The 14,489-nt window shown below is 33.6% G+C and overlaps 2 protein-coding genes across 2 annotated transcripts in view; one reads left to right on the top strand and one right to left on the bottom strand.

Moving 5' to 3' along the window:
* tex264b (testis expressed 264, ER-phagy receptor b) overlaps nt 1-9,625 on the bottom strand; it is a 59,842-nt gene extending 50,217 nt beyond the window's left edge. The window contains exon 1 of the mRNA XM_073811827.1: nt 8,950-9,625. Within this exon, the coding sequence (XP_073667928.1) occupies nt 8,950-9,207 (258 nt within the window). The 5' untranslated portion in view covers nt 9,208-9,625. The remainder of the gene's footprint in view (nt 1-8,949) is intronic.
* A 743-nt stretch (nt 9,626-10,368) lies between these two features.
* On the top strand, nt 10,369-11,702 carry gpx1a (glutathione peroxidase 1a). The gene is made up of 2 exons (XM_065240964.2): nt 10,369-10,684; nt 11,039-11,702. Exons 1-2 carry the CDS (start codon nt 10,460-10,462, stop codon nt 11,387-11,389), a joined length of 576 nt encoding a protein of 191 aa, XP_065097036.1. The 5' UTR covers nt 10,369-10,459; the 3' UTR covers nt 11,390-11,702.
* The last annotated feature ends 2,787 nt before the right edge of the window (nt 11,703-14,489 follow it).

The raw sequence follows: 14,489 nt of genomic DNA, 5'->3' as shown, positions 1-14,489 counted from the left end.
CTGGGATTGAACCTGTGCTCTTTGTGTAGGTAATGCAATGCTCTAACACAGTGGTTCTCAAACTGGGGGCCCCAAGATTGTCCCAAGGGGCCCCAGTTTTATGACATTTTATAAAATACATTAATTTATTATGAATTGTATGTAATTAAACCTCAGAAGAATAAGGCTACTAACCAACAGCACTACATTGTATATTTATATAAGTTTTGTTTAATTAAAATTTTATGTTTTAGCATGTTTTATGTCATAAATTTTCTTTGGGGGCCACAAAGGGGGCCAGTGGGGACCACCATACACAAGAGGGGTCGCACGCCGAAAAAGTTTAAGAACCACTACAGGCAGCTACAGAGTAGAAAAGAATAGAATAGAATTTAAAATAAAAATACATTTAAAATAAAATAATATGAAATAATATTAAACAAATAATAATAATAATAATAATAATTAATAAATAAAATATAAAGTATAAAATAAAATAAAAAATACATTTAAATTAATATGTAATAGAACAGAATAGAAAAGAATTTTAAATAAAAATAAATGAAAAATAAAATAATATGAAATAGTATTTAAAAAATTATAATAAATAAATAAATAAATAAAATATAAAGTATTAAAAAAAATTAAAATTAATATGTAATAATACAAAATAAAATAAAATATAAATTATGCAAAATCAAATAAAGAATAGAATATAATAGATATGAAATATGAAATATAATATAAAATAAAAATGAATACATAAAATATAAATATAAAAAATGAAATAATATTAAATTAAATTAAATTAAATACAAAATAAAATTATATAAAATTATATAAAATATAAATACATAAAAATAAAAAATAAATACATAAAATAAAATATTAAAATTTATATAAAATAATATAAAATAAAATATAAAAAATATAAAATAAAAATAATATGAAATAATGTAATATAATATAATATATAACATAAAATAAAAATAAATAAATACAATAAAATTAATATGAAATAATACAAATTAAATATATAGAGTCCTATTTGCTAAATACCAGTTAGTATAAAATCCAACTGCTCATACTACAACAACATATAATACTTAAAGGGGTGGTTTCCCGGACTATTCCTAGACTAAAATAAATGTAAGAGCTGTCCAAACTGAAAACAACTTGCACTGACAAATCTTAAAATACATCAGTGCCATTTGTTTTGCCTCAAACTGTTTATTAAAACTAGTTCTATTTCCTAATTAAACTAAAGTCTAGTCCTGGTTTAAGATAATTCCTGTCCTGGAAACTACCCCATAGTGGATTAACCCAAGTGTATGCGTGAAGGCAAACTTGTGACAAGACAAACATGACTGATTGTAACTAAAGAAAAGCTTTGAATGAGACTAGAGGAAAACTTTCCTCACTGAACTAATAGAGAGACAAATAAACATGTGTAACTGTCAGCATAGCGGCTCCATTTTAGGTTTGTTGTTTTTACTTGTCATGCTGTAGTCAAACCCATTTCAGGCAATTTTGTGAACCATCACTGAGGTTACGGTGTTGCGGTGGTCCTCTGGGAAATCCACTCCAGAATACCTTCGACGGTAGACTCATTTATTCATCCCTTCAGATGCAACCCGTCACAGATGCTGGTTGCATCTTCACAGCAAACCATCTTTTCATGTTTCCTTTAACTTCAGACAGCTGCGACGCTGTAAAAATACTAATAATTGTGTTGTTTGTGACAGAGCCTACTGAGAGTCTGTTCTTGAAACATAGTTTTTTCTATTGTTAACTAAGTAAAGAAAATCACAGTAACCTCAGACCGATGCTTAGATAAACTTTCATTTGAGGTTCTAAAACATCTAATTATCTTTCTGCAACAAATCAGTCATATACTGATGGAAAAAATCACTTCCTACACACTTGTATACTTGTTCTAAGACATTTTATCATGAAACGTTGTCCTTTCCAGGCCTGACTACATTTGCCACGGTGTCTGCTGTGCAATTTATTTCCCTTTCTGACCGACAAGACGCTTACAAAAGACCAACGAGCCATATAAAGAAAGTCAACCCCAAATTTCCCAGTCACTTCAAAAACAGGAATGCCTTTCATTGGTTGTCACAGCGTCCAGCTTGTGGAAAAGTCTCCCCTGTTCTTCTTATCCATAGCAACCATCTTAAGACCAATTGGCTTCCACCTTATTGTTCGCCATGATGAGGGGAAGTTTCCAAATACTTCCTAGCAGTGGCGGTCAGTGAATTAGAAATGGAGGGACCAGTCCCATGCCAATACTCATGGTTAAAAATGTCATCATTATTTCTCAATCCCATTCCTGTTTTTCTTCTACTACCTTTCATAAGCAGCTTTTGGGAGCTCCTGACCTGGGGCGTAGCGCTCCAGGCTTTTTCCTAATGAGCCGAGATCATTTTGCCAATTAGATGAACTGGATCACGACTTGGCCATGGATGTATGCAAAGAAGCTTTAGACAGTTGCTAATTGGGAACTTTGGGGGAAGTGGTGACAATGAGGCTTTAACAGCAAGGAAGTGTTGTTACTTAAAGCTGGAGTATGCTCCAGAAGGAGGAGGTTAAGTACGGATGGACACTATGGAAACAGTTTTGATCAGGAGGTGGACAAGAAGTGTGAGAAATGGGACGAGTTTCACAACAAGATCTTGATCACAAAGCGTCTTGCCAAAATGTGTGTCTCTGACGTTACGTCACCAAGAAATTACGGTTACTTTTGCAATAGCTCCACCTTTTCAATCTCCTCTCATTTGTAGTTTGCTGGACCTTTGACTGATATGTAAGACATAGTTCATTTAGTCCGATGTGCTGACCTAGGGCAATAGATTGTAGAAAAATAATTTAAAGGTATGCACAAAGTCAGCCAATTAGATAAATGCTTACTACTAAGAAACTGAATATATTCAAATCCAAAAAATGAAGCATTTTGTATGAACTAAATAATTCAGAAATGATAAGACCCAAGGGTAGCTGGAGCCACAAAAGGTCAGATGAAAAATGACAGAAATGATAACATAAGCTCATTCATATTCCCTAAAAGCGCACTGAAGAGCAAAGGGCAGACAGAGTAACTACGTGGCATGACATGACACGTTTTACCTTTTTTGCTTACTCTTTGATAACGGCATTCGAGAATCTATAATTTGGCTCAGCTTCATGCAATAATAACAGAAACCTGGTGCCTTTAAAATTAAACCGTGCACTACAGCTGCTATGATCGCCTACATATTTTTGCCTTGATCCATTTATGAAGGATTTTTTCGTCCGGGTCCAGAAATCGCTTAATCCCATGCCTTATGGTGCCAACATGGTTGAACAAACTACAAATCGATATCAGACAAGTCACCTTACCACCAGTTACATTTGAATCCAAGACACACATGCAACTTTGGCAACTTCTAGGATGTCAATGTCAATTTTATTTGTATAGCACTATTAAATTCAACCAATGTGCTGAACAACAGTAAAAAACATATTCAAAACAGCAATACACAATAATACGGTAAAAACCATAAAAACACAATTCAGTTACAGAAATGCCAAATCAAATACTCATTTCGTGTTAAGAAGGCTTTTTTATTAGTTTAGTGTTAAATACCTTATTTTTTTGTTAGATATTAAAGATGCATACTTAATTTATCAGGTAAGCGTTAAGGAATCATACTTATTTTTTTGTTAGGTATTAAAGATGCATACTTAATTTATCAGGTACCTAAGTGTTAAGGAATCATACTTATTTTTTTGTTAAGTATTAAAGATGCATAATTTATCAGGTAAGTGTTAAGGATGCATACTTATAAGGTGATAAAGATGCATACTTAATTTTTTTAGTTAGGTATTAAAGATGCATATAATTTATCAGGTAAGTGTTAAAGATGCATACTTATCAAGTAAGTGTTAAAGATGCATACTTATTTTTTTTAGTTAGGTATTAAAGATGCATACTTAATTTATCAGGTAAGTGTTAAAGATGCATACTTATCAAGTAAGTGTTATAGATGCATACTTATTTTTTTTAGTTAGGTATTAAAGATGCATACTTAATTTATCAGGTAAGTGTTAAAGATGCATACTTAATTTATCAGGTAAGTGTTAAAATGCATACTTATTTTTTTTAGTTGGTATTAAAGATGCATACTTATTTTTTTTAGTTAGGTATTAAATATGAATACTTAATTTATCAGGTAAGTTTTAAAGATGCATACTTATCAAGTAAGTATTAAAGATGCATACTTATTTTTTAGTTAGGTATTAAAGATGCATACTTAATTTATCAGGTAAGTGTTAAAGATGCATACTTAAATTATCAGGTAAGTGTTAAAATGCATACTTATTTTTTTTAGTTGGTATTAAAGATGCATACTTATTTTTTTTAGTTAGGTATTAAATATGAATACTTAATTTATCAGGTAAGTTTTAAAGATGCATACTTATCAAGTAAGTATTAAAGATGCATACTTATTTTTTAGTTAGGTATTAAAGATGCATACTTAATTTATCAGGTAAGTGTTAAAGATGCATACTTAAATTATCAGGTAAGTGTTAAAATGCATACTTATTTTTTTTAGTTGGGTATTTAAGATGCATACTTATTTTTTTGTTAGGTATTAAATATGAATACTTAATTTATCAGGTAAGTGTTAAAGATGAATACTTAATTTTGTTAGATAATAAAGATGCATACTTAATTGATCAGGTAGGTGTTAAAGATGTATACTTAATTTTTTCAGTTGGTTATTAAAGAGGCATACTTAATTTATCAGGTAAGTTTTAAGAATGCATACTTATCAGGTAAGTGTTAAAGATGCAAAAAAATATATTAATTAGATATTAAAGATGCATACTTAATTTATCAGGTTAGTGTTAAAGATGCATACTTAACATTTTTAGTTGAGTATTAAAGATGCATATTTAATTTATTAGGTAAGTTTTAAGAATGCAAACTTATCAGTTAAGTGTTAAAAATGCATACTTATTTTTTAGTTATATTAAAGATGCTTACTTAATTGATCAGTTAAGTGTTAAAGGTGACATTTCACAAGACTTTTTAAAAATTTAAAATAAATCTTTGGTGACCCCAGAGTATGTATGTGAAGTTCTAGCTCAGAATACCATATAGATAAATTTTATAGCATGTTAAAATTGCCACTTTGTAGGTGTGCGCAAAAATGTGCCGTTTTGGGTGTGTCCTTTTAAATGCAAATAAGCTGATCTCTGCACTAAATGGCAGTGTCGTGGTTGGATAGTGCAGATTAAGAGGCAGTATTATCCCCTTCTGACATCACAAGGATAGCCAAATTTCAATTACCTATTTTTTTTTATGTGCTTAAAAAGAGTGGTTAACCAAAACTAAGTTACTGGGTTGATCTATTTCACATTTTCTAGGTTGATAGAAGCACTGGGGACCCAATTATTGCACTTAAACATGGAAAAAGTCAGATTTTCATGTTATGTTCCCTTTAAGGATGCATACATATCAGGTAAGTGTTAAAAATGCATACTTAATTTTTTTGTTAGGTATTAAATATGCATACTTAATTTATCAGGTAAGTGTTAAGGATGCACAACTAACTTTCGGAAATGTATATAAACCTCACCTCCCACCTTAATAATCTCTGACGCAAACATATTTTCACATACTACACTACTACTCTATTACTACATTATACACTACACTACTACACTATACTACTGATAACCTAAAGACTTAACTAATAAACTTAACCAATCCCATGTGATCTTATCTTACTTCTCTTTATCATTGAAACATAGTGTTATTATATTCTTGTGGTGTTCAACTTGACCCCGAATGTTTTATCTCAGAACCTGATTTCTTATGCAGCATTTTTGTTCATTTCCACGTTAATGATATGTGCATTTTCTGAGATACTTTGGAGAGAAAGTGTCTGCCACAAACATAAATGTAAACATAATCAGTCAAAAATATTTTTATTTTATAATTTAATTGACTACTTTTTCAGCTCTCAGTGATAATGTACTTGCACTGTGAGCTGCATTTTCTAATAAGGAATATGGAAAATATATGTATAGAGCATACAAATGAGATCATTTAACACCATTTATCATGATTACATGCGATAAAATTAAATTATGTGCGATAAGAGCCAAACAAAAACAGATTATCTCAAAATATCAGAACATACAAACTTTTTCCACCTACACCACACAGTGATTCAACATCTCCATCTACTGGTACAAAACCACAAACTCCATACTGTCTCTTAACATTACACTTCTGTAACAAACAACGATTACTAGGATATCTTTTAAATAACTATCATAAGTCAGAAACCTTGAAGGCTGCACCTTTTCCATGTTAAAGAACACTGTGCATTAAAATCCCCTAATAAAATCCATCTTATGAGACCTTTCCGTGAGATAAAACTACTTAGAAAACATTACAGGTTACATTGCCAGTCAAACAAACAAACTAAACAGCGAATTTAAATTCAATGAATTTACTCTATTCAAATTGAGGCACTTTACCTTCAGCGGGGAATTACAATGTAATGCCTTTGTAATGCAAAGTAGGGTGAGTTCTGTATGCTGAGTGTTCAATAAACAAAAAAGCCAAAAGCTGAACCCACAACTCAAACTACTAGTGATAGCTACCAATATCCATCCATTTTCTATATCACTCATCTTATGTGGGGTCACAATGAGGGCCAAATCCAGCATATCCTGGATGGGTGGTCCGTCTATCACATAGAGACAAACACATACACAGTCTTATTCACACCAATGGGAAATTTAGGATCTCTAGATCAGTGGCTCTCAAACTGGGGGCCGGGCCCCCAGGGGGCCGTGAGAGGGTGCCGGGGGGGGGCCCAGTTTTATGACATTTAATAAAATACATTAATCTATCATGAATTCTGTCTTATTCATACAAATAAGGCTACTAACCGACAACACTATTTGTTTTGAAAAACATTTTTGACAACATTTTGTTTTAGACATGTTAGAGAACCACTGTTCTAGATGACCTTTAAACACCTATATCTAAAGCGACTTACAGTATGATGCTATGTACTAAAAATATATTTGTCATTACAAGCATCACACTCAAAAAAAAGCTGGCATATGAAAGTAGTGCTGGATAGAGGACATTGTAGTCTGGGTATTCAGTGTGCACTTAAAATATTCATTCTGCTTTATTGAATGCTCAATCCACAAGCATTAAGAAACAGCGCACAATGATATAACATTAATGCCAATAAATGTCAACAGTATCTTATCTTTACTATTATCGTATTTTCCGGACTATAAGTCCCACTTTTTTTAATAGTTTGGCAGATCCTGGAAATTATAGTCAGGTGCGACTTTTACCTCAAAATTATTTCATACGAACCAAGAGAAACTATTATTGTCTACAGCCGCGAGAGTCCGCTCTATGCCGCTCCTGTATTTATGAGATGCAATGGATTCAGTGATGCAGAATGATTTCAAGACCTTTTTGAACTTAATTTGGCTTGTTGTGTTAATTTAGCCTATTCAGCCTCCCAGGTATGTTCTGTATGCTATTGTTTATCATGTAAATAATACTGATGCACCGATGTATCGGCCGCCGATATTTATTGGCCGATTTTTGATGAATTTGAAACCATCAGCATATCGGCAATAGCACGAGAAAGGCCGAAACCGATTGTTTATTAATTAACTGCATAAAGAAATCCATTATATGTAAAAAATGAGTTAATGTTGTTAATAAAATAAATGCTGAATAGCAAAAAAACACCTTTGAAGGTTGTCATGCTGTCTTATTATATTTGTTTTCGCTTAATTTGTGTCTCTCTTATTATGTTGGTCAGTTGAATGTTAATTAGATCCAATCCATGTTCAGTAAAAATAATTTGATGCAGAAATAAACTAGCTAATAGACCAACTGTATAGTATTGTATACAAGTGTTTAATATCGGCATCGGTATCGGCCAGAAGTTGTCTGTTTAAATCGGTATTGGCCCAAAAAAATCCTATCGGTGCATCCCTAGTTAATAACTGTTTATGTTACTTTAACATGTACGGACACCTATTCAGCCTGCTGTTCTGTGTGCTATTATTAAGTTGAATAACTTGCCTTTCCAGATTAAATTTCTGTTCTGCAGCTTGGATAATAAACAAAATGTATAGTCCAGTGCAACTTGTATATGTTTTTTCCTCTTCAAACTGCATTTTGGCTGATGCGACTCATACTTCGGAGCGACTTATGGTCCGGAAAATACGGTATATACTTCCACCTGCAAGGCAGTATTCGCAAAATAAACAAATAAAAGGTTGTTACTAGAGATGCACCGATTAAATTTCCACCAATACCGATATCCGATTACTTAGACGGATATCATGCCGATACCAATAGTTTGGTGGTCATATTAACTTGCATTTACTAAATTCTAAAGATTACATTTTCTGAAGGATCCCGGCGTCGGCCTGACGTCTGAAACTGACGTTCGATTGACATTTGAACCCGACGTCAGAACCTGACGTTAGATTTACGTCTGAACCCGACGTCGGTCTGACTACTGAACCCAACATTGGCCTGAAATTCATTGCATTTTCCTGTTCTCTTTTGATTGAGAGGAAATATCGTCCAAGACTATGAGCTGTTTTTAACTATCAGCCAGCAACCTATAGTGTGAAAAATTGCTTTTATCGATTTATAATCCATACAAATTATTGGCCGATATATTGGTGCATCTCTAATTGTTAAAGTTACAGCTGAAAATTAACAACAATTGCATCGTGGGCAGTAATTTTGTAATCAGTCATCATTTATTAATACAAACAATAATATATTTATTATTAAGTATTCAAATGCATGCACTTTACAGAAATGCTGTAATGATGATGTAATACAGTAATATCAAAGTGCCTTACAATCATAACAAAAGGGGTCCCATTTAGGGTCCCTAAAAATGTTCTCACCTTCTTTGGATCATCATAGAAGATCCCAATGGGTGACAGATTAGGCCCAATACTGCAGCTCTCTTTAAACAGTGATCCACAGTCCTTATAAGGTCCCACTTTATATTTGTAGGCTATTGTGATCCCCTTGATTGGGGACAACCCTGTCCTTATGTGGATTTCAGTGGTCAGTCCAGAGTATAAAATATAACATACTGCTATTAGAAAAAGTGCTAGGATAAAGATGCCAATGAGACTCAAGATCTCAAATTTCCACATGTCAGGTGCTTACTATAAGGTTAAAGTGCAAAACAATACCCAAAAAAATGGTTTTGTCCAGAATAACAGCTTCCGCTGGTTTATTCATTCAGCAAACCATAAGGGCTATAAGAGCTTTGATGAGGTAAACGTGAAACGGACTGAATGGATTTCGGACAAATCACAACTTTCGAGCCTGAGGATGCTGCGCAGAATTTCACATTCACAGCCGCAGATTCATTTCCCTAAACGCAATGTTAAGCTGAAGCTTCCTTGTTCCTGGAACGAACCATTCGCTGGTTATAGGGGTGAGCGACTAAATAAAAATTTCGAGATTTTGTTCACTTAACGAAATTGAACACATTGTTTCTATTTTTATTATTATTATTTGTTTCATTTACGTGTATGATATCTATTTACGTTAACCACGGTGATTTTCGATTAAGGTAAATGAAGGGGTTCTTTACATAGTTAAGTTAAACGGCGCACAAAATGCGCATCTATGATCAGTAACTTGTGCAATATTGACATGGTTTTTATTAGCTTTTTAATTGTTTTGAATTACACTTTTGTTGTGTTTCATTTTTTCCCAAAAATAAATAAATAAATCAACCACACACACTGAAGACAAAAAGCTGATTAAAACGTCGCACAAAATCATTAGTAACTCATGCCAAATTTAACATGTTTTTTATTCTATTTCTATTTTTTTTATAACATTTTTGTTTTGTTTCATGTTTTCAAAAAAAAAAAAAAAAAAAAAAAACACTTTACGTGGTAAAGCAGAGCACAAAATGCGCATAAAGCTTAGACATCAGTAAATCTTGCAGCTTTGATGGAATTTCTATTTGTTTTAAATTATTAAACTTTTAAATATCACATTTTCTTATTAACCATTAAACGATAAAAGCAGAGTAAAAGTTGACACAAGTTAGAGGTCATCATGCAATACCGCTACTTGTCAAAAGGTGGCAGTGTTTACATATTTTTCAAATTAAGTATTATCTCAAAATAAACATGTGTATTGACAGATTGCGTAAAACTAACTACATTTCATAAAAAAATAAACACTATGATAAATTAAAGTTCTATGCAGCTGCATTTCTGTAACTGGTCTTCAGATCTAACTTAGTCCCCACCCACAAAGGCATGCACTTCCTTGATTTAACGTTATTTAAAATGCGCCTCCCCTTCGCTTCAAGGTTCACGTTTTTCTTGATAAGACGTTTTACTCTGTCGAGCTGCTTCATAAACTGCGTAGGTAACGATAAGCATGGCAGGAGCCGTCAAGAGGTTTTACGACCTGTCCGCTAAACTTTTGTCAGGAGAGCTGCTGAATTTCGCCTCTCTGAAGGGAAAGGTTGTGCTCATTGAGAATGTAGCGTCACTTTGAGGTACAACAGTCAGGGATTACACCCAGATGAACGAGCTGCACACCCGCTTTGGGAATCAAGGGCTCGTGGTACTGGGTGCTCCCTGCAACCAGTTTGGACATCAGGTATGAAGACTTAAGCGTGTCTTATTTTGTATATCCTTCTCTTTTTTCCTGTGCCTTTTCATCTTTGTTTGTGCGCGCGCGCGCCAGCGCAGATATCATTCTAACTTACTTTATTTGATAGTTTGTATTGCAGAACTAATTGCTTAACTTGATGGCCCTCAATGGCACAAATATTTCTTAATTCACATTAATTTCACAATTTGAGAGTTTTATGCAAGAATTATTTTGTGGTGCCATAACAACAGGCTATTCTTATCAAAAATGTTTTTTATTTATTTATTAAAATAACATTGAACTTGTTAACTGCTTTATTTAATATATTTTCTTTCTTTTTTTGTTGTTGTTGCTTAACAGGAGAATTGCAAAGAGGAAGAAATCCTCCTTTCTCTGAAATATGTCCGACCTGGAAATGGCTTCGAGCCCAATTTCCAACTTCTGGAGAAGCTGGAAGTGAACGGCGAGAATGCCCATCCTCTGTTCGTGTTCCTCAAAGAGAAGCTGCCCCAACCCAGCGATGACCCCGTGTCCCTGATGACCGATCCCAAATCCATCATCTGGAGTCCTGTGAAGAGGAATGACATCTCCTGGAACTTTGAAAAGTTCCTTGTTGGTCCGGATGGAGAGCCGTTTAAGCGCTACAGCCGAAGGTTCCTCACCAGCGACATTGAAGGAGACATCAAAGACCTTCTCAAGAGAGCGAGTTAAAATTTGGCTATCGGCCATGCGTGTTGTGGACACACAAGATAGAAATTAACAGCTACCGTCCAACGTCTATCTGTGTAGCCGCAGTCTCCGAGATAAAGAAGTTTTTGGATTTAGGCTGACTGTGCAGATACAGTTATAGTGCAACTGTTTTTTTAAATGTTTACTTGATGAAGATACTTCCTTAAATCTCTGAGGGATGTTTCTGATGTATTTGTAAAAGTTTATCATAATGGTGGCAATGTACCCGTGACCTGCACAGATCTGGTTTTGTCTTACAACTTCATCATTATTAAAAAAATTAACATTTCAAAAACCTGTCCATGCTGGTTCCTCTTTTCACAGTTTTTAACACCGATAAACTGAAGTGATTCATGCGACAAACCCACAACTTTCTATATTTATTCACTTCCACATTTATTTTCATTTGATTTCAAACTCACCCAGATGATGCAATATACTTTCACATGGCACATTAATATAGTTTAGTATAACAAGTGCAATATTTTATTAATTTAGGTTGTAGAACAACTTGGATGTTTTCTTTAACAAGACAGAATAATACCAACAATTAACAAGTTGAGGAATAAAGCATGCTAACTTGTGCATTACTAAGCATCTCTATATTGTGAGAAAATTTATTCTGCAAACAAATAAAACTATATTATGCTGTGACAGCATGACCAAGCAATACAAGTTTTCTTGTTGCCTTAGCACACAACAAGATCCCAATGCACAGCGAAGAACTGTCACATACTTAATATAAACTTTTTTTATATTTAAGCAGTTAAGATTTTTTATAGTAGGTAGTGCTAATACCCAAAATGACTCAAGGATAGTCATACAAGGCTATGCTTGTTTTTCTGTGCAAATTAAACGAATATCAAGGTTGACTAAACATTAAAAACGTTATAGAGAATACAATAGAAAATGTATTTTGCAACTAAATAAAATTGGTTTTGGCAGTAAGTGAAATACTATGTACAGCTGTGAGCTCAAAGATTATGCCGTGACAGCATGACAAAGCAATACAAGTTTTCTTGTTGTCTTAGCGCACAATGAGATCCCAGTGCACAGTGTCACATACTGCTTACACCCAAAATGACTCAAGGATAGTCATGCAAGGCTATGCTTGTTTTTCTGCGCAAATGAAACTAATATCAAGGTTGACCAAAGATTAAAAACACTGTTCCTTAAGAAATGATATTTTAACAATTTCAGAATGAAAGATATATATACTGCAGGCTATATGTTTATGGATTTTATGTTATAAATGGATTAAATATGTGTTGAACTTTTTAAATAATTAAAAGATTTTATGTACACTGAAGATAATCCAGTTGCCTGCCAACAGAAGATCCTTAAGAACATCCAAACTACGGTGATAACTGTAACACATGCTCCATGCAACTATCATCACAGTCAGCAGTGACGTCATAATCCCGCTCAATCTCCAGGATTGTGTCCAGGAGGAAGGAAAAGTCATCTCTACTTTCATAATCCTGGTGGTCTGTACTTTCCTCTTCCACAACACCATATTTACATTCTCGGTTATTTCCTGGTCCAGAAGAGGAGTCTGGGTTTTGAATCTGGGTTGATCTGCTGCAGACGCGGTTCAGCTCATTTTCAAACTCCAGCTTTGCCTCAAGATTCTCCAAGATCTGCTTGTCTTCACATGGAGGAGAAAATAATATTAATCCATCACTTTCCTGATATTATTTTATTGATAAGGAAAATAGGCCTCAAGGACACTGACCGAGAAACTCGCACAGATCTTGCAGAATTGTTGACAGTCTGCTGCATTGAACGTCTTCATTCCTATATAAAAAGGCTTATTTTATGCAGAATTTTATTTTTATCCAAAGCAACTTCAAGCAAGTACATTCAGGGTATACAGTTTATCTTTAAGTGTGTTTCCTGGGATTCGAACCCACCACCTAAATGTTCTACCAATGGAGATACAGTGATACTATTACATGAAAAAACAGCAATATGCACACCTAAAATTCATCCAATGTAGTTGTTTTGTCTGGTGTTCAAATACATACATATCATCTTGAGAAATTGTAAGATGACCAGGACTCTCCTCAGCGGCCTGATCAAAAGCTCCAACCAGACATCTTCTGCATTGTCTCAGTTTGGTTGCCATTGATTTGCTGGGTGCTATTGGTTTGAAACATATTAATTATTCTGTATGTGTACCATTGGTGAAAGTTTGTGAAAAGACATCTGAGACCTGTCAGTATACCAACTACGTACGTTTTTTAAAAAGTTGCCGTCTGTAACTTCCTCTGCTTTGAGTAATAATAACTGAAGAACTAAAGAAGAAAGGTCACACAAAGGTAAACACACTGATACTCCTAAAAACACCCTTATTTAAGTAATTTACTTCGTTATATTAGAATATTGAATACTGAGTCAATCTCGTCCAGCTCGTCCGTTAGGAAATCTCGCGATCTGTTATTGTCTGTTAATGACGCGTGCATAAGAACGTTATTTTCTGCTTTATGTTCTAACGTTTTTCGTATGATTTCCAAATAAGGAAAGGGTTGTATCTTAAATTACTTCTTTAAAGAAATGTTTCCAGATATTGACTCATGTTCATTTTGTGATGCAAAAAAAAAAATAACTCAGTTTTTTTTCTGGGAATGCACATACGGATTTCCGGATCGTTGTATGTTTTTCTTGTTATATTATGTCGGTTTTTTATTATTATTATTTATTTGTCTTAATTTTGACAGTGTAAAGAATCAGTATTTTTTTATAAACTTATTTATTTTACCTGTTTTTTTTTACACAAATGTAAATTTCAGGGTGCTAAGCCAGCAACGTCAAAGCCCGTAAAACTGTCTTGTCATGCGTATAATATTTTTCCCATTTTGTGATATTTATCTCTATTTACCCATCACCCTCTTGCATTGTGTTTGTGTGTTGTCGAAAATACAATATTAAAAAAATATTTTTCATATGCCATACATTCGTAAGTCTACTATATACTTATAATACATGCCGTTTGTCTATTTATTCATAAAACAGTTAGAGTAAAAAAAAAAGTATTGCAACTATCATCTCCTCAGTCTTAACTGTGACCAGACTGTGACCA

Source organism: Paramisgurnus dabryanus, chromosome 14 (assembly GCF_030506205.2).
Source record: "Paramisgurnus dabryanus chromosome 14, PD_genome_1.1, whole genome shotgun sequence".
NCBI classification, from domain to species: Eukaryota; Metazoa; Chordata; class Actinopteri; order Cypriniformes; family Cobitidae; genus Paramisgurnus; species Paramisgurnus dabryanus.
This window is presented reverse-complemented; position numbering and strand designations above follow the sequence as displayed.